General features: G+C 46.2%; 1 protein-coding gene across 3 annotated transcripts in view; it reads left to right on the forward strand.

Annotated features, from left to right (window-relative positions):
* The window catches only part of LOC139059304 (dopamine D2-like receptor), a 461,415-nt gene extending 445,304 nt beyond the window's left edge, over positions 1-16,111 (forward strand). For all 3 annotated transcript variants that reach the window (XM_070537507.1, XM_070537508.1, XM_070537509.1), the window contains 2 exons: positions 3,374-3,581; positions 14,724-16,111. In XM_070537507.1, the coding sequence (XP_070393608.1) occupies positions 3,374-3,581; positions 14,724-14,944 (429 nt within the window). In that variant the 3' untranslated portion in view covers positions 14,945-16,111. The remainder of the gene's footprint in view (positions 1-3,373; positions 3,582-14,723) is intronic.
* The last annotated feature ends 5,906 nt before the right edge of the window (positions 16,112-22,017 follow it).

Raw genomic sequence — 22,017 nt, forward strand, 5'->3', positions numbered from 1 at the left:
GTACTACACGTAATTAAAAGACCATTCTAAATGAATCAGATAATTGGTATCCCTAGGAACTGATTGCTTCAGGAAAATGCTTCTGACAGTAAACATTTGGCTTACGTAGCAGAAACTGTTAAAAAAGCGACTCCATGTTTCCCCGCACAAATATGTGGACTGAAGTTAAATTGGTTCATTATGTCATTTCCACGATGACCGGTAGAATACACACTCTTAAGCAAAATTACGCCCTTTTGCCGCACAAGGATTATTGGCCATCGTAAACTCCGCATTTCCTCTCTTAACGCGGCGAGCGCGGTGCTTCCAAGTCGCGAACGGCATACCCATTATCAGCATTACAGAGCATTATCGACAGGAAAGTAGCGAGCGCAGCGTTTTCAAGGAAGGAAACGCAAGAAAGACAGATGGCGATTATTGTCGTGTGGCAAATATATATGCTGCAAAGGGTGCACGTTTGCTTAAGAGTGCACTGCTCAATTGCAAGCTGTACACTTAGGTCACGAATATGTGAACGCTTACACAGCTTCCGCATTAGAAAAACGTTCGTCCGCGCTACAATGTGCACGACATCTTAGATCGGTGCAGGCTAAAGTATAAGCAATCAATTGTGATGAACCACAAGCCTAGCAATAACAGAAACGCGTAATGAACCACAGACCTGGCCACCTGTACACTGAACCGGTAGACAAGAACTTTATAAGGACGCGTTTATTTCGCAAGGTGTAATTTATTATGAAAAGTAGGTAGGGTGTCACGACCAAGCAGAAACTATTGCTTTAAGTACTCAAAAAAGATTATTTCCAAGCGAAAATTGCGGTCCCCTGCTCCCTTCATATTTGCAGCTGAAGATGTTTCGCACAGCGCGACAGTCCTTACGTTCTGCCAAGGGCACGATGGATCGAGCGGAAAGAGCACGTTGGGTGGTTGGGTCGCCTGGCAGATAGATGGATTCGCGTGAGTCGTTATTTGCACGCTCAGCAAATCAATTATCTATGATCGCTGTGCGGCGACAACGACCGGTTCAACCGTACAAACGTTTCTCGCTCTCTCTCAATCTCTCTCCCTTTCTCAGCGGATGAGCACAGTTTGCTACGGCGGCAGCGCATCTTCTTCTGTATTTGGGCTCGAGAGTGGACTTTCAGTGGAATGCGGAGATGCCCGCACGTAGTGGGGATCTGTAATTCGCGCAAGGCACGCGGGCATCCCGGCATCTTCCCAGCGACGGCACTCTCCGTTCCATCCATTAGTCGTGCCCTCCTGCCCAGCATCTGCGCTCGTAAGCCTCGTGGTGTTGCCTTCGCGCTCTCGTGGAGCCGCATTCGGTGCGCAGCGCAGGCGCTATAGCCCACACTGCATTCACTTCCGCGTCCCGCTTCGAAGGTATGTTTGCCTGGCGCGAACATTAGGCGCAGTTCCGACGTGCGCGCGCGCGCGCTATATCGTAGTTTCGACTGCCCGCTGACACTAGCGCTATTGCAAATCAGGGCTAATTACGCACAGCCCGCGGTTCGGTCACGCCACGGCGCTCCCTCCCTGCGCTCCGCCGACTCGAACCTTGAATCACGCTACCGAACTTCACGCATTACGGCACCATCGACCTGCGACGTACTTGGCGCTCTTTGGCCATACCTGGCCCTTGCGCCAAAAAAACCACACATTCATTCATTACTTCACCGCTGTTCACTGCAAACCTTGCAGCGTGCTTCGCGGCGGGAAACGTCGTTCTCGTGAGAAATAAACGGGCCGTGGGGAATGCAGCTACCTTGTTTGACAGATGAGCGTCAAATGAAGGAGCACTACAGTCACTGATTTCTCGAGATATCACTTTTATCGTGTAATATACTTCGTGACCTTTAGTAAGTTCAGAATATGTATTAATGAACACAGCCTAGAAACGACCTGCCCAGAAAAAGTAAACTCTTTAACCGATGCATTTACTATACTGTTGACGAAATATAAATGCTCACAGAAAACTAACGAACACTTAAAATGAAGCATTGTGTTTCACTATTTAATTTTGAGTAGACTCGTGCTTTAAATGTACATTTAATTTTCTTTTTGTGTTCGCAGAGTAATTTCATGAAAACCAGTATACGTGGCCTCATGGTTTTTCGACACTCACGAGATCTAGCGCGACGCATCTGTGCGCGTTATCGATCGCACCAAACCGACATATATTTTCTTTTTTTTTTACTTGCCGCGCGATAAACCAGATAATCAATAAAGCTACTGAAGCCCTAAATTTTTCATATTTCTTTCTTCCTCTGCTTTGAAACTTTGTCTGAAGTTCTTTCGAAACAAACTAAGGGTAACGAAATAAGTAAAAATATAACAAAAACCATTACGTCGATTGCACAAATAAACAGAGTCCTCACACTGCCACCATCATATCTTTCTTTTTTTAATTGTAATAAACATGTTGGTGATAAGAGAGTAACGTAGCAAATACCTGAGATTCTTAGTTTTTCTCTGTCCTGTAGCAAATAAAAAAAATAAGGAGAGTGATAAAACATTATGCAGTTCCAACGCTCCTGTGGATATCTATGTAAAGCAAAGGTTTTGGGGGGAGGGTAACCAAATGCTATTCAAGTAAATGCAATGCGTGCAACTCTCTTTATCTTCATCTTATGCAACGTGTAATTTCATGTAGTACGCTGCAAGTCACAACTTCAGTGCCATGCAATGTCTATATTTATGCACTACACGGCTCACAAGCTATGCTCAAATGCAAACAGGAGTGTGTATTCTGGGGCGATCACGTTCCGCGATACCATCGCCTCGGCCATCAGGCTCTCGCTGACTGGCTGGTTGTGCAAAACCGGATGAGCTTATTGGATGGCTTAGCACTACGTCACACGAAGGCAATAGTATCACCGTGAGTGATCGTCCTAGAATACACCCGAAGAATTCGTGCGAATGCGCACGGTGTTACGCCAACAGGGGAACGTCACGAAAATGAAGGTGATGTCTGATGTTCGTCGAGGGATATATTGTGCAGAGAGGAGTACGATGACCCGCCGCGGTGGCTTAGTGGCTATAGTGTTGCGCTGCTAGGCACAATAGACAGTTTTGCCAGAACGTTGCTCACGCTCCGCTCCAGACACATTTCTCGGGCACCGGTGCCTGCATAGAATGCACTGATTTCGCTTATCCAAAAAGCGCGTCTGCCAGAGTTGCCAATCACGTGCTCTCAGCTTGGCTGTAAAACGATAAAGAAAGCAATTTGACGCACACTGACTCTCCGCTAAATTGGGTTCCTGGCGAAACGTGGGCAGAGTTCCATGTTCAGCTGCCGTCAGCTGCGATTTATTATAGGCAGTGTTGTCGCGGCGATCAACATCTAACATTCGTGTACGCATTCCTGACGCAGGAGTCGAAGAAGAACGGCGCCGTGATGCCCCTGTTGACGGTGTCGGTGGTGGGTGGTCCAACGATGGGCGGCTGCGTCGAGGACGGACAGGCCCGCAAGAAGTCTCGCTTCAACCTGGGCCGCAAGCACAAGTCCAGTCGCAAGAAACGGGAGAAGGCGTCGGCCAAGCGAGAGAGAAAGGCCACCAAGACGTTAGCCATCGTGCTCGGTGAGTATAACACAGCGCTTGCCAGTGAGCTCGGTTGACGTCGCAGACACTGCTGTGGGAATTCGAGTACAGCAACGGTGAAAGTCGCGGAAAATGGGAAAAAAAATCAAGCTTTTAAATGTGGTGGACCAGTGACTGACCTCATTCAACGCGTTGCGGCATTAAAAATCGAGCAAGAATGAAAGCCCCAAGAATGGCAAGAAAAAAATCAGAGACTGAATTCACAAAACATTTCACTCGTAAATGCTTTGGACAGTGACTGGCCGCCTTCGCTAACATGTGGGGTTATTCTTATTATTTGTTACTATTTTTTTTTATTTTGGAGGACGCTTAAGCTTCGGCTTAAAGAATGCAACGCGAGAGCATTCAAAGATCCCTGAGCGCTTCTCACGCTTCCCGTCAACTGCAGCTTATGTAACCGTAACGTTTACTGGGTAACGCTGACGGCGAACGCTATGCACAAAGGCGAGCGTTGTGGTTCTCTTATTGCGGTAGCAATTATGTGGACACTCCAGGCGCATTTCTGTCGTCGGCGTCGCCGTGATGTTCTGAATAAAGCCCAAGGTCGATAAAATCGCCGTCGCACCCCGTATGTTGTATGTGCGAGTGGAAGCGTGTGAGGGTGAGCCGACAATGGCTGCGCAAGGGGGGAAAGCGGGGAGCAGGCGCGCCGTCTTCCGTGGCGCGCAAGGCACAAGGGGGGGGGGGGGGGGGAGCGCGTTCTATACTCCGGCGGCTACCGCGAATGGCGCGGCCGCACAGGCCCTATCTTGAAAGCGATCTGTGATGTGTACACAGTCTAGGTGCGCCGGGGGCTCGTAGCTTCGTGTGCTCTGTGTTTTCGCTGTTTAGTTCACGTTGAAGCGAGTGGCAGCACGAAGGTCGATTCGCTCGGTACTGCTGCCGCTCTTCCTCACGCCAGCGTTTTGACAGAGAGTGTCTGTGCTAATCGAGGGAGATGTGTTTATGTTTGCCTGTACGCATGATAGCATGCTGGTTAATTTAGTCAGTAAGCGAATCGTTGTGAGTTTATGCAGCCGATAATGCTACTTGTAGTCCGAGTGTATAGCGCTGTTTTCTACCACGGATGCATACCGATGAGCTCGCCTTCAAGTCCTCTTAAGCTAATATCTTTACTTCGTATAGCTGTCTGCTGATTTGCCATCATAGTCGATGCGTCGCCATTCTGGGGAAACTTCCACTTTTGTTTTGATGGCGTACAAGGAACCGAGGGAGCTGCGCCACTCCTAGTAAGGCAGACCTCGAACGGCAGCTGGAAATCGCTATCGCGTTAAAAGTGATTTGTCTGAGTTCCCGAGTAACAGAAATATGTTTTCTCGCATATTCAAATTACAATCTGACGTTATAATGTCTGTGGGTTGTGTGTGTAAGTCGTACTCTACGTTCTTCTGACGCATATTACTTTGAGAAATTCAATTAGTACAGAAACTTCTTTGCGCTACATGGAGGGCCTGCCTGGTTGGGTATTCCAGGTTCAGAATGATTATTCCCCAAACAGCGGTTGACGCGAGATGCCAACAGCGGATTTTCTGCGGATTTTCTGCTTTAACTCTGTCGCGTTAAAATAACCTGTTGCAAATAACACAATTATAGTCCTTAAGCTGTTTTTCTTTTTTCGGAGAGACAGACATTATTTGAACAAGAGATCGAAAGACATGTTGAATCTATCAACAAAAGTTCACTAATTCACTCCTTAATTACCTCACGGTAGGTACCAGTTACTAAATACTTACTAATTACTATAAGCGATTACTTACCAATCACTATTAAATACTTTACTTACCAAATCTGAGATTAAGTTCAGTGTACCCATTATTTATGTACATTCAAAATTGTGTAATATTTCTCTCTTTTCGCCTTATTAAATATGAATAACATCCTGAATGTGTCATTAAATTTCCTTTTTACCCCGGTGTTTTCCCTCAACCCAACTCGTATCTTCGTTTTTGTTCTTGTTTGTTGAGGTGTTTCTATATTTCACACAATGATGTTGTATTGCATCCCCTCCCCCTAAGTAATACCCTTCAGGGCCTTTAACGCACCTAACTAACTAACTAAATAAATAAATAAATAAATAATACAATATTAGAATTGCAACCGATGGGCTTGCAAGACGTATCCACTTGAAATCAATTACCAGGATGATACCGGGTTCTAAATATCATTTCTCAACGTGTGGGACGGAATACATGAGCGTTTTAATATACTTTTGTGCTTCAGTGCATAAAAGAGTGTTTTGTTAAAAAATAAGTGGAAGAAAGTGCATTTTTACGGCGAGTTTTACGTTGCATATCTACAAACTGGCATCATTCTGCGGAAGTGGATACGCCATGCAAGCCCACCGGCTACAATTCGTAAATTGAAGTATGTGTTCTTAAGTAATTAATTCATAAGATAATTGGTCAATTTTCGTTAATGAGTTGAACATGTGTTTTGATTTCTCGTGTAAGTAATGTCTGCCTCTGCGGAAAATACAGCTCAAGGACTAGAATTAGGCTGTCTGGAACAGGTTATGTTGAAAGATGATAAAATTAAAAATTATCACCTTGTTTGTTCAGCAGCAGCACTGATAGGAATTTGATATTTTGAACACTTCTAAAATGAGAGCGTTTTGTGAATACAGGTCCAGTTTTGCATCAAGAGTGAATAAAGCAAACCAAAATGTTTCTTTCTTTGTTTTTGTATTGAGGAAAATAAATATAGGAGTGTTCGACGTTTGCTGGCGGCAGATACACCTTTTAACTCAGTTAATCATCATCATCATCATCACCATCATCAGCCTGGTTGCGCCCACTGCAGGGCAAAGGCCTCTCCCACGCTTCTCCAACAACCCCGGTCATGTACTAATTGTGGCCATGCCGTGCCTGCAAACTTCTTAATCTCATCCGCCCACCTAACTTTCTGCCGCCCCCTGCTACGCTTCCCTTCCCTTGGGATCCTGTCCGTAACCCTAAATGACCATCGGTTATCTTCCCTCCTCATTACATGTCCTGCCCATGCCCATTTCTTTTTCTTGATTTCAACTAAGATGTCATTAACTCGCGTTTGTTCCCTCACCCAATCTGCTCTTTTCTTATCCCTTAACGTTACACCAATCATTCTTCTTTCCATAGCTCGTTGTGTCGTCCTCAATTTGAGTAGAACCCTTTTCGTAAGCTTAGTTAATAACGTAACATAAACAATACGTACAAATTATTGTATTAAGTAACAGTCCAATTAAAACCGAACAACATACACCGACACTATAGGGGTAGATGGTTTGCTTCACGCATCGAACCTACTGTCTGCTTAACGGTAGCTATAATACGTACGATACATAGGCGAAGCTGTTCTCATAGTGCGACCTGTGAAATTGCGGCCACCAGAGTTCTTCGAACAAGAGGTCAGTAGAGAGAGAGAAAGAAAAGGAAAAACAGAGAGGTTAACCAGGTTGCACGAGCTTTGCTACCGCTGCCTTGCACCTTCGCTTTCATCTCTCGCGATGCCCGTTGGCTTCGTTACGAAGGACAATGCCGACGCTCACCGCAGGAACAGCCGTCTAGGAGCTGCGCTCTAAAATAAGCTTCCTGTGGCATAATAATGCATATCCAATGCATACAGGTCACTTTCACGTAGTGAGCTTTTGCGGTGCTTTGACGTCGCGTGACAGACAAGTGAAACTGGCGCAGCCCAAGAATATTTCACCAGTCGTGCAGGGTTAATGACAGAAATGGAACAGAAACAAATTGGAATAATTTTATAGCATCCAAAACGAAGCGAGAAAAGAAACCCACAGGTATGCGCTACCATCATCGCCATCATTATTTACAACGCCTGCGAAAGGGTTATTATAACAGATGTTGGTGTAGCAAACACTCAGATAGACGCTATTGTAGTAACTCTCATGTAGCAACTAAGCTGTGAAAAAAAAACGTATGTAACGATGTTTTCGTAATAGCCTGGTTATTACTCCGGTTAACGAAGCAAGATTGAAAGCACTAACGAGGTTCGCAGCTAAAGTATGCAGCTATGAGCGTTTCGTAACCAGAATAGCCTACGCAGCTACCACTCGTCGTCAGGGCAGTGAAGAATGAGTTTGGTTTCTGGAATGAGGCTCACTTCTATAAACAGATCTCCTTGTGAGCACTATTTCTGACACGTGCGGGACAAGAAGCATGAAGTAGATGCGGCTCAAATGCCACCCTCAGCACAGCGTGGGACTGACTGAAGCCCATATATATTCGTAAGCAAATGCAGCCACGAGCCTGACGGATGAGTCCCTCCGAAAGCAGGCAACGCAATGCCTAGGTGCACACAGCGTTTCGCTGCCGCACTCATTAGGCGCCTGAGTCACGTCAACCCGAGATGCTTATAGGCCGGCCGCTGCAACGCCATCACGTCCTGAAGGCATCGCCCTGTGTGTCTACTCTCAGACCGCACTGTGACGCCGCCCTCCTCGTCGAGGCGCCTGTCTAGTTACGGAACGACAACTCTTGACACTGCTTCGCTCGTGTCGTGCAAGCGATGTGCGCCGCATCTATTTCCGGCATATCCTTACGTCTATCTCCGCATGATATGCGTAGGTGGAGAGTTCGGTGCATCAGCCGTCGGTCGTAAAACGTGATTTGGCAAACTTGAGTGACGAAATATCTCTCTGAAAGAGCTTTACCTATGTAATATTGTAATCTGCGTCGACGAACAAACGCTCAGCAACACTTCATTTGGGCCTAGTTGGTACATACTTCTGAACTAAACGTAACAGCGCAAACATATAAGACGAGCCACAAAAAGAAAGACACGACACACACTGGCGCTGACTAACAACTTCTTTTTTCCTTCCATCGTCGATGCATTTATATACCTAGGCCACATAATCGCGCAGGCGCACAGAATGCATTACTGACGTCAGCCATCTTATCATATACGCAAACGTATGAAATCAAATTCTGATTGGTGCAGGGACAACGATGTGTCACTAATGCAATTATTTCCTTGTCTTTTTATGTGATAGGCCTCTAAGGCAAGCCGCGCATGTTCATTCTTGCTTTTTCCAAGGATAATTGTCCGATCAAGTCGCGCCTCACAATTGCTGCAAGAGTTTATATGCGCAACCAGGTGCGCTCCTTTATCTACATTTTTGTTTACTTTTTGCGCATGTTCCCTGAGTCGCTCATTGACGCAACGCCCTGTCTGGCCAACGTATGTCTTACCACAAGAGAGTGGAATGCCATAAACCACGCGGACAGCGCACGACACGTATGAGGCATCATGCCGCATTTGGCATCCTCCTCTGTTCTCTCCGCAGGTGCGGGAACATAGCTTTGAAAGCTTGTTTGGCGCAGAAATTGCCAAAGGTACGCCATGCCTGCAAGCAACTCTCTTGAGTTGATGAGTCACCTTACGTATATAAGGGACCACCGCAGGCCTACGCGTTTCACGTTCGGCGGCCGGCCTTCTTGTGGTTTTATTTCTCTGGATCAGAGCTTCAACCACTGCAGTCAAGAGCGACATAGGGAACCCAGCTGGGTTCCCTATGTTCCCTACGTCAGTAATACATTCTGTGCGCCTGCGCGATTATGTGGCCTAGGTATATAAATGCATCGACGATGGAAGGAAAAAAGAAGTTGTTAGTCAGCGCCAGTGTGTGTCGTGTCTTTCTTTTTGTGGCTCGTCTTATATGTTTGCGCTGTTACGTTTAGTTCAGAACACACGCTCACTTAATGAATTGTTATTTTGTTTTGGTTTATTGGAAAAAATTCCTCAAAATGAATCAGTTAAGACTGCATGTTGAACAGAAGCCTGTTTAAATCTAATAAAAAGAACGACGTAGCAGAGGAGTGATATGACCGCATTATACCACGAATAAGTGATGCATACTGCATCCCTTAGAAAGCAGGATTGAATTTCACCGGTGCGTCTACACCGTTTTTAAGTATCTCTACACTCACTTTGTTATGAACTAAGTTTTAGTGGAGCCATTAGAAAGGTAAACGAAGAAATCGTTTCAGCCTTGCGTGCTAATCTGTATTACTACGGACCGTGCGCGTCAAACAAGCATGTATTTGGTGAACTTGCACGACGCACTACGTAATGTAAAGCGAGAGTGTGCATCCCCTTGTACATATGTCAACCCTACGGAAGGCTATACTATAGGCTCTAGAAATGGTTAGCCTCGGTGGTGGGCGCTATCGTTGGACACGCAGTTATTCACATATGCGGCCTAGTGAATACCGACGTCGGCTCAACTTCCCAACACTATACACACCGTGGAGCAGCGCTGGGTGGCTTGTTGTGCTCAACACTCTTAAACCTTGTGCTCATTGATCTCACAGAATGCCTCCCAAATGCGGTGAAGTTGTCAATCTATGCCGACGACATCTGCGCCTGGGCATCACGTGTGATCCGTCAAGTGCGCGCAAGGCTGAAAATGTCTGCAACGTGGATAACACGTACACTAGGGAACAAGGCCTCAAGATTTCTGCAGAAAAATATGCATTGGTGGCATTCAGCCGGAAGCCAATGACTTCCTACGCCATATCCTTCGATGGAAAAGATACCTTTTATGTAAGCACGCATATGCTTCTAGGGGTAATAATTGACCGTGGCCTCTGTTGTAGTCCCCATGTGGCCTACCTAAAGAAGCGCCTGACAGCCGTCGCTCATCTTTTCAACTTTGTTGGATGAAAAGTCTGGGTTACTTCAGTACACGTGATTATGCTACTGTGACGGATGCTGTCTCTCGGATATGAGGTACAGCTTGGTAGTGCTGTTTCACGCTTGCAGAAATAACATCCGTACATTACGAATGGGCGCAGGCCTAGGCACTTAGGGTTAGCCTAAGGCTGCCACAATGTACATCAGCATCCGAAACCATTGCAATTTCTCATGACTACCCAACCAAAATTCACATTGTTATGGAAGCACTCAGAACACACGTTAGGCACTTTAATCGCGCCCCTGTCCACTATCTCACCTCACAGCCAGAAGACCGGCCACGCGCCTCTTTCTGTCATACGATGCTGCCTTATCGTGCACACCTACCATCAGATTAAACAGCTGTAGCGAGAGTTTTGCTTCCCTCTTGGGGCTTCGCTCAGCCACAGGTTCGACTGACAGCGCCAGGAATTCGAACGAAGGCACAACTCTTATCATCAGCTCTCAAGCAACTTTCGCTGCTCTTGCTGTAGGAAAAATGCAAAGATCATGCCAATCTATACAAGGTTGGTTCAACCATCGTGGATGGTTCTGCAAGATCAGTGATTTTTCTTGCGAAAGTCACCGCTTTGAAGTTCAAGGCATCCCGTCAGACTACGTGTACAGCCGCGGAGCTTGCTGCTCTTCGTAGCGCACTTCGAATAATTCGAAAGAAACTAGCTCCAAAACGGAGCATTTTCCGTTGCTCCAAGGTAGCTCTACATTGCATGCTTTCTTCCTCACGCCGTGAACCTTACGAACAATCAGTGCTAGAAATCCGAGAGCTCCTTCATCACCTCGTCGAGCAAGGACACATCACATTTCAGTAGCTCCCTAGACACTGTGGCATAATGGCAAGGAACATGCCGATGAAGCTGCCTGACCTGCTCATGGAGACGGCGTGCAGGGACCGATCACGCTGTCAAGAACAGACGCAGCAGCGAAACTTCGAGGGATTCCATGTGAGATCTTGCAATTGTTGTGGAACACACCTAGTTTCCAGCATGCACGTCAACAACTTCATCCTCAACGTGGACTAACCGAACCCGAGACAACGGTACTTTGCCGATTGTGGCTTGGCGTCGCATTTACAAAGTCCTTTGCTTTCCGCATTGGATGGGAGGATAGCACTGCGTGTGACGACTGCGACGACGAGGGAACTATCCAACTCGTTCTTTGTCATTGTCCTCGATACAGCGCACAAACGCTGGCGCGTCTGTGCGCTGTATCGTCAAGACGATACGTCAAGACGCGCCAGCGCGCGATCGCGCTGGCGCGCCTTGACGACCTGCCACTTTCGGTGCAGACAGTCCTGTAACGCCGACCTATACAGTCGTCACATCCCAAAACAGTGAAGGTACTCTTGAAATATTTACATTCGAGTGACCTATTGGCGAGACTGTATTGGAGAGACATGGACGTTCACGACCTTCCCTACACTCTTTTTTTTCGTTCCTTTGCTTTTTCTCTCCGCTGTTCTTTCAGTCTTTCACTTCCCCTTGCCGTTTCCACAGTGCAGAGCAGCAAACCAGAACCTTATCCGGTTAACCTCCCTGCCTTTCCCATCCCATTTGTCTCTCTCTCTATGGAAGGCAATTTGCTGCATCTCTGGAAGCGATTAAAGCCTCGTCAATGACGCAGCTCCTTTCTCATTTCTGAAATGGTCTCTCTTGTGCTTTTTTAAACCTTCAAAACCGGTTGCGTCATCGAAGAATTTGAGATTAGTTTGCTGACAGCCAACTCTTCTTTTTGGGAGGTTGCCAGAGTCTACAAAGAACACTTTTGCGTAGGCAGTAAGCGCAAAGCTAGGGAAGACTGCGTTCCGCAAGCGCCCCGGTGCTGCATATCGCATTTCCCAAAGTGCGCTGTCACGCACGCATTTAACGCCGTGTCCTTTCAGTAAGCCTCGAAGAATCCACCACGCGGCTGATGGTTCATAAAGGTCCAACGCTTTTTGTCCCTTTTCTTCAGGCTTATTTTTCTCGCTGTACAGCCGCGACGCTTTCAGTGTTTGAGGAATATTACGTGCATCCAACGCGTGAAAGCAAGGGTATAACGCTTGAAGCAAGATATATCTAAAAATGCGAAATATGGTCATGCAAAATATGTAGCATTGCGGAGAATACGCTGGAAATATGCGCATAGAATTATGCACCGCATAAAAATGGAAGAAAAGAGCCTGCAATCCAGCCATGAACATTGATTTGTAACAACACCACTGCTTTTTAAATGAAAATAGACAGCGGTCAATCATCATCAAGGAAAACATAGCCACTAATCGTCTAGGTTTCCACAAATTTTTCTTTTTTTCAGAAAGGTCAGGCATGAACTCGACAGGAGGCGCACATAGGTGCACCGGAATTCTTGTCAGCTGCGGATTCGGATATCGTCTGTAGTGCTCAAACTCAGTTTGTCTGGTGTTGTGTTGGGTTGTGCCTAGGTTTTCAATTTTTTCTTCTAGCCTTCACCTTTTTTTCTCCCCTTTCGTGTGAATGCATGTTATGTCGTTTTCCATGGGACAATTGCTAGCCTGATTTTCTTTTGCCTATACATGTGTGGAGTGTATTGAGGTTTACCAGAATAATTAGTCATTAATGTTGGGGGCTAAACAGAGGAGTATTAGAATTAACCGCTAGGATTCTGACTGAAAAATAGTTATACAAATTCTGAGGATTGTCTACAAATGCGTAAGCATCCCTTGGCTTGGCTGTTACTTAGCTTTGGCTTTTGTTTCCCCAATTTACGTTGGCCCGCTCCCAAATTTAAGTTCGACCACTCCAGACTGTCAAATTGGTCCACCCCTACTAGAGGCTTCCCCATGCATTTTCTATGGAGTCCTGTGTAGTCGTATGGGTAAGGTGTCACGCTTTTCGCGGTATGAACACGATTTTCTTAGCAAACTGGGCGGGGTACTCACCAAAGAATGCTTACGCATGAATGGTAGAATTGTTCTGGCACCTTTCCTCATTGAAAAATAGTTGACAAACCTTGTCTTCTTTAACCAAGGCTATGAAATGACGGTGGCTGCGGTGCTCTGACGCCATTTTTTTCTGGCGTGAGGCTTAATTTAACATGCTCATTTTATATCATTAGGGGCCCTTTAAGAGGCAACTCTCAGAATTACGCCATAGCTTTGGTTATGTCGAGTTGCGTATGTATTCCCACGAAAGTAATCCCCATGGATGGGCAGGGATATGATAATGACTATAACGAATGCAAATAGCTCCAGAAAGCTTGTTCGGTAGCTTCCACGATTAGCAAATATTGAACTCGCAGTTGTTTATATGACCGAACCATTTCTTGTCACATGTTTTCTCGTCAGTGTCGCATTTTTAACACCACTGCGTGATCATGTCAAACAGTTGTCTTTAATTGTCCCTGATAACTGATAAAGTGACGCAAAGGCAATACACCAAGGTGAAAAGGCTTTACCGGTCCTGCACCTACACTGTGCTTCTCGTATTTCCAGAAGCAATATTTTGGTCATCTTCGTTGTAACTGCAAGCTTTCGCTGAGTGTTTTGTTCAAGACATCACGTAGAAAGCGAGACAATAGTAACCGTCGCGATCGCTATTAGTCCTCTCAGAAGCATGAATGAGTGTTCATGTTACCCCACCCCTTCCAAAGTAGGAGGGGTGATCTTGAGGACGTGTCACCATGTGGATAGCGAAAAGGAGACGGGGATACCGCACTGCGAGAAGAGGTACAAATGCCCGACGGTCTTTCAGTTCTCTGTCATATCCGTGCGGAGCACAACCTGCTCTTCTCTATTTTTATGCAGCGAGATGTACACCTCTTGCTGAGTCATTTTAGCACGTTAATTCCGCAGTATTAATAAAATTGTTAATAAAATAAAAAAATAAAATAAAAAAATTAATAAAATAAAATCAAGGTTGCACAACCTGCTCTTTATTTTTATGCAGCGAGATGTACACCTCTTGCTGAGTTATTTAAGCACGTTAATTCCGCAGTATTAATAAAATTGTTTACTTACGAGGTTTCTTGCGCAGCATTTCAGGAACACTGTGATGTGATACCGAAGCATTGTTCCGTGGTTGTTGTTTGCTTTCTTTCTTTCCGCGCCGTTAAATAGCACATGATCATAAGCGTTTTAGGAAACGCTCACACCGTTTTAAACAACAGACATACATCACGAGTCGGCTTATATGTATAGCCAACTACTCTACCGCTACAGATTCACTCGTTAACGACTTTATTCTCTACGTTACCACTCAGTTAAAGAATAAATGCTACATAAATTGGTCACTACAACAAATATACGCCTTTAACCGAATCATTTCTTTAATAAAACGAACAGCTTTTTTACAAGCGTTTGGCTGTTTGCTTACACTCACAGTCATATTCGACGGTGCTTGCACAACTGTTGTGTTACCTTTTCGCCACGAACCGTCGTCACATCTTACAGTGGCCTTATCTTTGTGTACGCAGGGGTGTTCCTGATATGCTGGGTGCCCTTCTTCACGTGCAACGTGGTTGACGCAGTGTGCATGAAACTGCAGAGTCAGGACTGTCATTTGGGCGTCACCGTCTTCCTGCTCACCACGTGGCTAGGATACGTAAACAGCTGCGTGAACCCGGTCATCTACACCATCTTCAACCCCGAGTTCCGCAAGGCCTTCAAGAAGATTCTCATGGAGCCCATGAAGTGAAGCCCGAAACCGCTCAACAGACGATACAAACGGTGCTGTGTGCCAAAGTAAAAACTGTGAATCGCTGGAGTTTTGCGCTTCCTAGCGACGACGAAAAACCTGCTCGCCGAGCGTGCGTGTGTGCTCGCATTTGCAATGTGCCACTCTGACGCGCTTTGTGCTCTGCGCCACTCTTTGTCCTAACACTCACTCTCGGTCGACTGACTCGTTTAAATCACACCCTCCTCCAAACTGAGGCAAAGAGTAGGCGAGTGGACTGGTCTCTTGGCCTAGAAGACATCCCAGCTCTGTGCCACAACCTTGTCGAAAGCACTCACTGACGGACACCAAGTCGCCGGTGCTCTTTTTTGAAATTAATGAAAATATTCGCCTCATGCCACACGAAACACTGTAGGGCATTTATTCACACGCGGTCAGCGTCGTGAGAGGTCAACATCTCTTCTAGCCTGAATGTGAAGCCTTGTGACGCTGACAATGACGGCCGGTCCCTCTTAAGACCAAAATACTTGGACCCATCTGGAAAAGATTATCAGCAGTTACCAGGAGATACGTATCAGCCAATTATTCCAAGTCATCATCACTGTTTTCTTGTACTTTTGCCGCAGAAGTGATTCGAGAAGTTTGTGGCCATCGAAGAAGCCCTTGTGACACGAGCGACTTGCTTGAGGACGACTTCGAGGTCGATAATGGAAATGGGATGATCAGATGAAGGACGTGGTCTCGTAAAAATGTCCCACACCATGTCTCCCATTAATTTAGTTCGGCTAATTAATTTACGGACATGTCCTTATTCGTTTGCTAGAGTATGTAACCCTGTTCCTAGGGGTTAGACTCCTTTCTGTGTTCATTCAGCCTTTTCTGTGCTTCAATCTGCCTCTCTTCATGTACATACGATTCAGAGTATATGTAACATATTTCTTACCGCTTGCTAACAGGAGTACACATTACTTCGCTTGAATATTAATGTAGAGTACGAAGAATGCTGAGGTAAAGCGTGAAGGTATACTGTCCCAGTTTTATTGTGACTACTTGCTTATCTGGAAGATCTTTGGCAGCCTAGCTTTCGCTCTGACTACAGTGCTTACTTTAGCACGTTTCAGCGGAAAGGGTGTGTAAACTTACTGGATTCATGCATATCTACATTAATACGAAATATGTTATAATTTAGCACAGCAACGTGGGTACCGCTTTCTTTTACCGACAACATCTCATCCCAGATGAAAAAAGCTACAGAGACTATCGCAAAGTACGACAACAGCTTAGTCTTAGGCCTAGCGTGTTCTCGTGATGCTAAATTTCTCGCTCACATATCACAGGGTTCGTCGCCAACACGACACGTAAGTTCAGGCTTGCAAGAAATATTTCTCTCGTTGCAGAATTTACGGTGTTGATGTGTCCAAAGTGACACATCCAATGTGTCCACTACAACATGTATCCCACTAAGATTTGAGCTTTAGACATACAGACCACAGCGCTTTGAAAAATACGGTCAAAATTTATGTTGTTACAATAAAATCATCTGTGGTCTTTTTCAACTGGGATGAACAACCTTGGAAAAGCTTCACATACTTCTAGCAATGCGTTAATATTCTCAGCGATGTGTGGCAGCTGCATTGACAACGTCTGCGGGCCAAACTCTAAGCTTTCGTGTTGAACCAATACAGGGTAACCTCTTATTCCAAACGTAAATATAAATATGTGAAGACGTCACAAGGAGTAACATGGCAGATGTCGCCTTGCTGATCACGGTATGTTATAGTAATACTGTATAACGCCCAAGTGAACAAAATCATTTTGTTCACTTAAACGTTGCCAGAGCGAACGCTCACTCTCGTTGATGTCTTGTTGTAAGGTTACAAGAAACAATTAGCGCTGATGAGCCTCTAATAGCGGCTTCAGTGTTCAAAAGGCCCGTGCGTACAGTGGCTATGTATTTTTGGCGATGAAGGGCCTCATAGTTTTCATCGTTCTTTGAAAGCGGTCTTGCAGTACACACTCTCGTGTACTCGGTGCTCTAGTACCTAAGCATTTCGCCCAGTTTCTCAGCTGCAAAGCTTCGCGCTGCAGGTGACGAAACCACTGTTGGCGTCCGTGAGCTTCTTCTCCCTCCAGCTCACCCTATGGTCACACGTGTTATAAAGTTTATCATCCTGAAGCTTTAGGCGCGAAATCAACAGTGCTCACTCATCAACCTCCCTCCCATCATACAGGTTTCGTTTTTTTTTGTTCGTTCCTTGTGGTGGCTTCAGCGATATGGGTCGAATTGATCCGTATCGACCCCTCCGGACTGTACGCCTCTACGGTTGTTGGAACTCGGTTCGTCTCATCTCTCCTCTTTCATTTCATCCTGTTGCCTGTTTACATGCATTCCTTGGACTCTATGCTTGAGGCGTGCACGGAACTGCCGTGCTGACATGGAGGTGAAATGTGTTCTCTGCCTGTACGCAAAATGTAGTGCTGTCTCGTGCGTCTCGTTCACACAAGGACAGCTCAGCTCGCAGTGTACGTGCGAATCGCCGCAGTGTATGTACGTCGAAGCAGTGCTTGTTGGCATTTCTTCAGTTTTTGTTTCATTGTTATTGTGATAGTTTATATGTGTATAAAGAAAAGACGGTTATAAAATAAATATATAAATGTATACATATGAAGTTACGAATATATGAATGCACACGCCAGAGATGACTATGTTGATGCAGGATGTTTGAGAAGACGAAATATGTGGAATATAAGTTTGTTCATCAAACAACCCTGTCCCTATTTGTCTTGCTTTATTATGACTGACCGAGAGAGTGACAGAGTGCTGGGGTTTAACATGAAAAACTACATACGGGTGATCAGAAGCACCGCAGTGGTGGGCTGCCGATATACCTCTCCAGAGTGATCTTAGCCGTTATGCGATAAGGATTTTCGGTATTGCTATTTTCTGAAGTGACAGCACCTACTAATTGTCCTTAGAAAGCATGACACATATATACACATCGTGCACTTTTAATTTTACTAGCACAACAACGCGGTAAAGTTGTTACAATGCCTCGTCTGTAGATTTTATTTTTATAAAAGTATTGTAGTTTAATAAGAAACTTGTTACTGCAAAAAAAAAATCACATTTTCATCATGCCCAAATGTCACTTTACTGGTATTAGGAAAAATGACTTTTGTTGCATTGAGAGGCTACCTTGCGTTGCGGGGGTGAATTGCATCGTCTTCTCCACGCTGCCAAACAAGTTCGCCGAGCCAACAGTATTCTACTGGTTCTTGATGTTCTTCTTAAGTATTGTAAAGGTAGCCTGTCATTCGACGTTTACAACAAGGCTACACACCAGCCAGCACCTGCGTTTTAACTAAATACATCAGACGTCGCACAAAATGTCCGCTGCTTCGACGCTCTCCCAGCGCGCAAAAGCTGGTTGCACGAGATAGGAACACCGCACGTACGATGCGGCAATTGTACATCCGTGAACTAACAAAATGTGATTAGTACACATCATTCTGACTTTCGGTGGAAGAGAAAATATTGCACCCAGTGAGTCAGCATTGTAAATCATGCTCGGGTAAGTGAGTGGCGCTTCCGTACGTCCCAGGCACAGGTAAGATCGTCATTCGTACCATGATATCGCTCATATGTGCGCTGGCCGAACGCGCAGAAACTACAGGTCAGACGACTGGCCGAAGAAATGCACGTATAAGAAACACTGAGATCCGGCCTGCATCTGGGAACACCGAATATCGACGGGCCGCAGCAGCACAGTGGCTGGGGCGTATCCTCGCGAGTACGACTCCGCGGGTGCATTCTCGGCCGCGGCGGCTGCATTCCGATGGGGGACAGAATGCAGAAATGCTTCAATGGTCAGACAATGGCGCTTTCGCCTTTCATGCGTCCTGTTCATAATACCGTTTCGAAGACAACGTTGCCTTTATAGACTTCAGTGAACCTCTACCTTTCGTAAACATTATGACGTCACCAGCCATGCACAAAGTGAAGTCCAAGACGTGTGCGAAGACCTGGTTAGCAAAATGTTCCCTCGCGCTATGGCATCTGCTGCGATGGATTTGTGCAAGTACGTGGGTTCGCTGCTAGAAGCCGCCCGTCTGCGGTACGTCGAGAAGCTCTTCGTCTGCGGCGAGCCGTACCTTCTTACTCATAGGTAGAAAAAGAACGAGGACACCTAAGCACTTATGAGCTGTGAATGTGAAAGCATTAATCGCTGAGCGATCCTTCGCATTATGAACTCCTTCCGTGCAAGCAAGCGCGGTGAGACGCTTGGCCAATGCTTCCTAGATAGCACAAGGCCGGGTCACTTCGATCAATTACGTCGTGCTACCTTGCCCGACTGCCACAGACTCTAATGAGGACGCTCCCGAGTAAGCCATGGTGATTTTGACGTCACCACTTTTGTCACGCCGGGCTTGGCAACGGAAATTTCGGTTCAAGTAACATGACGTCATAAAGCAGAGTTCACATCCCTACTACTTAGGAGGCGTTGTCGGTAAGACTCAAGACCCAGTGGTAAGACACTCGGCCTCTGAGCGTGAGGTTACAAGCACTAAACTCACTACCGCAGACGTTTTTTTTTAAATTTGTTCTGTGTTTCTATAGAATAATTTCTTTATAGCGATTACCGAGCCACGTTAGAACACAGGCGAGAGCTTGTGCGTTCAAATAACGTGTGGACAACACCGACAACACCGGCTTGCTGAACTAAAGCTAGGAAAACAGTGGAGCATGTTTTATTAGAATGTGAAGATATCGATCCAGCGGTCACATTAAGCACCTCTGGCTTCCTTGAAGCCCTGCGGCTCATCGAGAGCAGGGGGAAAGCAAACATGTCTACAATAGAGATTATTTAGATGCGTTTGGGAGATTGGTGAAAGAAAAGTAGGCATGGATGGATGGATGGATGGATGGAATAACTTTAATGAGAGATCCTGCGAGCTACGGGGTGCAAGGCCCCATAGAGCGGGCTACTCCCACGTTGGGACCGGGATTGTGTAACTCCCTGGCCGCATCGTGGGCTCGCTGAACATCCCAGAGCTGCTACACCAGATCAGTGCTGCGTAATGCTTCTTGTAGCCTGGTGGAGTCTTGATTCTTCTTTGCGTGGGTCCGACCACATGGCCAGAGCAAGTGATATACGTGTAGTGTGCTATGGCTATTTTCGCAATATGATGTTGTGTATAGGTCAGGCATGTAGTGATGTAGTCTGTTCTGCGTGGGGTACATGTTGGTTTGAAGCATTCTGAACGTGAGGGCTTGAGGCCTGATGAGCTTATTGTGAGGTGTGTTGTATATTCTGCGGTCTAGATAAAAGTGCTCTGTGATCTCGTTATATGTGGAGGGAGGATTCCGATTCTTGCTGGGAAACAACAAACAATGGAGGAGTACGAAAAAAAGTTCCCAAAGTTCAGAATGTTTGGTGTTGGGAATTTTTCGTGGATTTTTTTTTAGTAATACAGAGGTCATTAGGCAATGTAATAGCAAGGGCTTGGTGGCACAACTTACCGCCCCTCCTTAAAGGCGACCAATATAGCACACATTCATGCATCCATCCCGGTCATCACCGCCGTGGCAGCCTTTCACAGTTTCTGCGTATGACACGCACTGTGCTTGCTTTTCTATGCAACAAAAATGCAGATGCTAGGCTGTGAAGGTCGCATGCTGGGCTGTGATAGCGTAAACACAACAATTATCCATAGCCTGAAGAGAGCGGTAGGAGTTGGCGTCTCAACACCCTGCTGGCCACGTATGCAGAACGAGAACGTAAACACCCGTCAGAAAAATGGCCATAAAGCATGCACTCAGCGTCCAGGGACAGCTTGCACGAACATGTAATAATGAAAATAATAACTAATTGAAGATCGCGTTCTTGTGCGGACTAGGCGTTGTCTATGGAACATTTAAGAACGCGTAAATAAATTTGTTATTATTTTCGTTAACAAATGTTCGCGCAAGCCGCCTCAGGGCATCGATGCCCGAAAGAAGCGTCGCGTGGAACAGGGGCGTCTTCGCTGCTCAGCGAAATGCTGCTGCTATGATGCGATGCTCCATCTGAGGCAATGATAATGCTCAACCCTCTGAGAGATTATGAACAATGACACACAACAACGCCTCAAGCAAACACGTCTCCCTGAGTGTTCTGTGGACTACGCAGACAAACAGCAGTGGTGCACGCAAGGTAACGTTTAACACCAACTCAGCACTCTCGTATCGACTAAACGTTGAATAAATTACAAATTCGCCGCCAAAATCATCGTTAATTGTTGTCAATCAAAGCAAACAACATACAACGCTTCGCTTACGTCAATTTCGACAGTGCGTGGAATCCGCACATATTTTTTTTTTCGGGTGAAGATTGTATTGTCTCACATGTTGCGGTGTCGTTGTCGTGGTCACGCAAAAAAAACAGGTGTTCCGAAAGGACAGCAGCTGCGGGAAAGGGCGGTTCGCTGAGTTATTGCAAGAATGAGTTATTGCATGAGTTATTAGCGAGAATTCCAGCTGCATAGGCGCGCGCTCAGAACACGCGCGTAACCAATGAGAACCGTTCCGCTTCTGCCGGGGAAGGAAAGGGCAGAAAAGGGTTCCCAACACGCTGCGCCGAGTTCATTTCCGTTAAGTTCAGTCCCTGAAGACGGATGGGATGGCCACACGCTGCGCGTCCCCTCGAGGAACAGGCAGCCTTCGATGAGCGGCGGCCAGCACTCGCCTGTGAACGGGCTCGTCGTCGGCGCGCCAATCTAACTGCTAAAGCCGCCCGAGCCCATGCCATCCGACAGCAAAGAGAAGATCCCAAGCTGAGGGAGCGTGAGACGGAACCAATCCGGCACCGTTACATGTGGGTTACTTAACCGTGACAACGATCAGGTAACTCAGGACAAGCCTCGCTTACCCCAATTTTCCAGTGGGGTAAGGGTTGGTAGTGTTTTTTTCGCACTCTTCCGACGCGTGGTGAAGGCATAGAGGACATCTTTATAAATTGAGCAGCAGCCACCTACAATATTAAAAAGTGAAATCTCTGGAGAGGTGGTAAAGATTACGAGTGCCGGATGTCCCATGTCCTGCATAGTAGGTTAAC

This window comes from Dermacentor albipictus, chromosome 4 (genome assembly GCF_038994185.2).
Source record: "Dermacentor albipictus isolate Rhodes 1998 colony chromosome 4, USDA_Dalb.pri_finalv2, whole genome shotgun sequence".
NCBI lineage: Eukaryota > Metazoa > Arthropoda > Arachnida > Ixodida > Ixodidae > Dermacentor > Dermacentor albipictus.